Genomic DNA, 5,000 nt, shown 5'->3' with positions numbered 1-5,000 from the left:
GTTTGCTCTGCTGCTGTCGACGTGCATGCAGCAGGCAGTGGGCATCAGGCTGGTCCATCTCATCCTGACTGCAACACGGGACCAACATTATCCTCCCACCATCCACCTTTGACAAGGACAAGCCCTCCCCAAAAACACAAGGACAGGACAACAATCTTTCATTTAAAAAAAAAAAGAGGAATCGCATCGAAAGCGGCAAGATGCTGGCCTGTACAGAGATGATCACCATGTGTCTTCAGTCTGCAAAGCACGAACATTTGAGGAAACAGCTTGACCACAATCAAAATCAAGGCATCTCTCATTTTCATGATGTAAGTAAACACTGTTTTTTGGTGTGATGGATTTCTCAGTTTTGTTTGGTTAATTTTAAGCACGATTGGGTGCATCCATATAAAGACATGTTTTGCTTAAGTCCACCTTTACAAGGGCGCAATATGAGTAATACACCGTCCTCCATTCTGCTCTTTATGAATGGGTTATACTGAGGTGCTCGGCCTTTCAATCACATCGTGCTTGATGTGCAGCAGCCCTATTATGTAAGAAAGGTGAGTGTATGCTCATTAGTGCGTGAATGACAAAAGAGATGCCACAACACAGTCATCTGGCATGCAAATGTTGCCATTTATTTAAATTGCAAAAAAATTGCAATGTAGCTGTTTTAATTTGGCTGTTTCACATTTAATTTTCATGTCATAATGAGGCTCATGACATTGGTTGTACCCTATATAAAATGGGGTCTATATTAAACATAACACAAATTCTTAATGAACAGCCTTCCCTTCACACAGCTCCAAACAAAAACATAAAAATAGAAAGATATTATATTTTGAATTTATTAATCAGTGTTTTGCTTGCCCATGGAGTTGACAGAGGAGTGGAATTACATGCACAGACATGTTCTCTAACTCAGCTGCCTGGTTGTTTTTTTGCTACAGTATGAAAACATATGCTGCAAGACAAATGCAGTACATGCAGTATTTCCGAATATTTAAAAAACCCCACACGGCTTTATGTTTGGAGCCTGTATGGCTGTTTGCCTCTGTTTACTGAGGACGCAAATACAAGTCAGTGTATTAGCAGCGTCATTTCCCAGCCTTAGATCCTGACAGCTGGCTGTAAATTGCAAATTATTGTCCAGCGAGAGAAACATTAGACTGCAGCAAGTACGCATTTGGTTTAAATGCAGTTAGCATCCACTCTCTCCAGCCCAGTGCATCTTCTCTGAATATTACATTACATTACTATTACAGTAGATGGTAATTTATTCTCTAACAGCTGCAGACATTATAAGTGTAATCACTGGAACTTGTCTAACTTTACTGTTATTGACCTGCACTGATTATTTTCTCTTTTTATTCCTCTGTCTTCCCAACAACTAAATCATGCTGGTGCTCACACTCTAATCTGCAAGCTTTTATAGAGAATTTGGGCTTGTCTCCCTCTACACAGACTCATTACAATTCTCTTAGACTTGTGGAGGCTTTTTGTGTTGTTTTTCAAATTCAACCGAGCAGCATCAATGGTGCTGATAGCCAACTGCTTTTAGAAGATTTTTGCCTCTGTGGGATCAGCTTCATCAACTCCACCATCTGCCCTCTTGACAGCACACAGGAGGATAAAAGGCCAGTAAATCTCCTCCTCAGGTTTCTCTAGAGCTGATGTTTATTGCTCTCAATTTGTTTCCCTGTTGGCTTCTTGCATCAGCACTTTTCCGGTTTGGGAAGATTTGACAGGGATGGTGCCGTCTCCAGGTTTTAATGGCATCACCTGATTCCAGAAGTTATCATGTCAGCTAGTCAGTCCAGAGATGTTACAGGGCCATACCAGTTGTTTTGAATGGTTTAGTCCTTTAGACTTGAGATCATATATAACAGTCAACATGAATAATGGCTTGAGTAGCTTTCCTGTAGCTTACCTCACATTGACAGAAACAGAAAGGTACAATAAAATAGCCAGAAGGTATTACAAGATTGATTGATTTATTGATTTTATTTAGAATATGAAATGGAACAGGAGACAAGAAATAAAAACAAAACAAATCAATAACAACAAATAACAAGACAATACATTCATGATATAATAATCTGTTTACACATCCGAAAAGGAGTGAGAGGAGGAGAGATTTCTGTGAGACTCTGTAGATGTGTTTTGATTGGAGGAGGGATGTTGTTCTAAAAAAAGGCCTTCACACTCCGATGTGCTCAAAAGCTTTTTACAGCAGGATGCGAGTGCACCGCTCCACTCTGATGATACAGTTAATCAACCAGCCACTGGACTCTATTGGTCCACACAGGGGGTCGAACAGAAAAAAACACTTTAAAATAATAGAGATGCCAATCTGATATAACACAAAACACCTCACACTCTGTCAAGGGATTTTGAGTTTTCACATTGTTTGTGTTACATGGAGATCAGGTTGAAGATATCAGTAATGATTTCATAACCATGTTCACAGCAGGGAAACATGTTAAAGCAGCACGGCCGTTCTCAATGCCCAGAGAGAAAAAGAAACAAATATAAAAGCTATTATTCCGAAGCTCCTCATGGGTGCACATACATGTCAGTGTTTTATTTCCTGAGATGTCTCATGTTTCTTTTGTTATGGAAATGTGAAAATTACAAATTTTCCTCCTGTGCATTAAGAAAAAGGAAAACAGCTCTTATACCGACAGATTGGTGAACCGAACTGTTCTTCTTCTTAATTGCTCAAAACTTCACACATTGTTGACGAATGTTTTTAATTTGCTCCACTGTCTTTTGTTTGCTTATACCCAAACCTAAATAGATTTTAACATGATCTTCTCCTGTCATTGCAGATATTCCGCCGGGCAGACAAAAATGGTGAGTAAGCAAAATATGCTGCTATCAGATTGCACGGCTAATTAAAACTCAATTAAAAGTGTTACTGCACACACAAATGAGACACACCATTGAGAGAAAGGACACAACTGTGATGGCTCTGTTCAGACAGAGGCCTGTTGTCTCTGAGGGGATTTATGTGACTGGATCTTTCTGTTTTATTGCCATCCTTGAGGGATCCAAGTCGAAAGGATATAAATAACCAAGGTCAATAGCAGCTGCATCTTTTTGGTTTTGTGATGCGATTGGATTTGACAGGATGAACTCCTTCGATGCAGCTGCTAACTATATATCTATTATCTATTATTATACATACTGTATATACTATGTATAGATGTGTGTGTGTGTGTGTATATATATATATATATATAACTTTTTGGGGCAAGGATAGTTGTGGGCTACCTGAAGTCATTATTGGTTGGGATGGTGGTTTATTTTAATTCCTGTTTTGATATTTTTGTGAATACAAAGAGCACTTGTATGTTGGTTATGATCTATTCCGATAAAATTAATAGCATCTATTTAAAAGGCAAGAGACTTGCAGCTAATGTGATTTTGATTCATTCCCTCTGCAAACATGGCAATGTTACATTTTATTAGTGTAATACAGTGTAACATTTAAATCAGCTCTTTACGCCAAAGGACCCCCCCCCCCCTCCATACCTGAAAACAGAACATTTAGCTCTACGTTAAAAACAGTGCTGACAAACAAGAACAGGTTTTGCTCTTAATTTTTTATTAATGTACTGCATCTCCATCTAATGGAATGTACAACACAAAAGGGGTAAGAGAATAATGCATGCAGAGATCGACGAAGTCTGCTCAGCTCCCTCAGGAGGACGGTGTTACATAAGAGCAGGATTAATGATGCCACGTGTGCCATGAGCAGCGGTCGTCATGTGGAGATATTCAGATATGAAAAAAATACAACAGTCTGTGAATTAGGAAAAAGCCCTTAAATGGTCCTTTTTCTTCACATCTGCTGTGAAGAAACTGTAGAAGTTAGAAGGAAAGGGTGGGTGGACTTTTATTTCTTAATTTGTGAATTAGTACACCACAGTGACATTTTATTTGAAATAAATATTTGATGACTCCGTTTTAGGAAGGAAGGTATTCCTATTACATGCATTTCTGTGGAGCCTTAAGTCTGCTCCTCTTGTTTTTTCTCTCCACCCGCCACTCTTCAGCACTCAAGCTTTTATTTTTCAGTCTTTGTTGAAAGAAGGAAGACAAAGCAAGAGAAGAAAACTCTGTCGTGTTTTTATGTTAGCTATCTTCAATTGGCAGCCCAACTCTGCTTGGTTCTCGTCCTCACAATCTCACTGAGTCGTGCACCAGTGAGGAAGGTTCCTCCTACCAATCAGCACTGAGTGGGCTGCCATGGTACGCCTTGAGCACTGCAGATTTACTACATAATGAGGGCTGGCTACCAACCCACTGCACTCTGATTCCTTCACGCTATGGGAATGAGATATTAAATTTTTTTAAAGCAATAAAACAATTGTATAAAAACAAGAACATGAAGTAGACTCGACTTTCACTCACCAGCCTTGCTAAGATTCATTTCTGAAACATTATATGAATGCACACTGAGCTCAGAGATGTACACAGCGGATTTGAAAAATGATATTAGAATCCAATTTTTGGGTTCAATCCTGATTTGAAAAACAAACAATAACATGAGTGAAAATACTGATATGTAAGCAATTAGGTTTGAGTCTTTTAAAATTATCAAACTCTAATTGCAGAGCTGTGCATTTTGTTAAGAGCGATAAGTCACACATTTGCCTTCAGGAGGCTTTCGTAACAAACAGACCAAAGTGTCATGATCTGGGCTGAATCGTTATAACAAGCAGTGGGCTGAAAAATGATTTGTCAAAGCTATTGATTGGTTTCCCACTAGTTGCACTAGCTGGGCACTGCGTAGTTTTGCTTTTTCATGTCTTGACTCTCAGATAATAAGAATCCCTGAGGTTTCTGCTTCACTTCCTGGCAGCTTTTTAATTCACGCTGTATTCAGCGCAGTAGCAGAGAGGAGTGTAGACCACTGCAGCATCCTCAAAAGATGCAGTGATGTGCTCTAGTTGTGGATGGATCTATCCATCTATCTATCTATCTATCTATCTATCTATCTATCTATC

The 5,000-nt window shown here is 39.1% G+C and overlaps 1 protein-coding gene across 1 annotated transcript in view; it reads left to right on the top strand.

Annotated features, from left to right (window-relative positions):
* Window positions 1–5,000, top strand: part of LOC116693265 (N-terminal EF-hand calcium-binding protein 1) — a 17,180-nt gene that overhangs the window by 19 nt on the left and 12,161 nt on the right. The window contains exons 1-2 of the mRNA XM_032522133.1: window positions 1–311; window positions 2,817–2,841. The exon at window positions 1–311 is cut by the window's left edge and continues 19 nt beyond it. Of these exons, the coding sequence (XP_032378024.1) occupies window positions 201–311; window positions 2,817–2,841 (136 nt within the window). The 5' untranslated portion in view covers window positions 1–200. The remainder of the gene's footprint in view (window positions 312–2,816; window positions 2,842–5,000) is intronic.

Source organism: Etheostoma spectabile, chromosome 7 (assembly GCF_008692095.1).
Source record: "Etheostoma spectabile isolate EspeVRDwgs_2016 chromosome 7, UIUC_Espe_1.0, whole genome shotgun sequence".
NCBI classification, from domain to species: Eukaryota; Metazoa; Chordata; class Actinopteri; order Perciformes; family Percidae; genus Etheostoma; species Etheostoma spectabile.
This window is presented reverse-complemented; position numbering and strand designations above follow the sequence as displayed.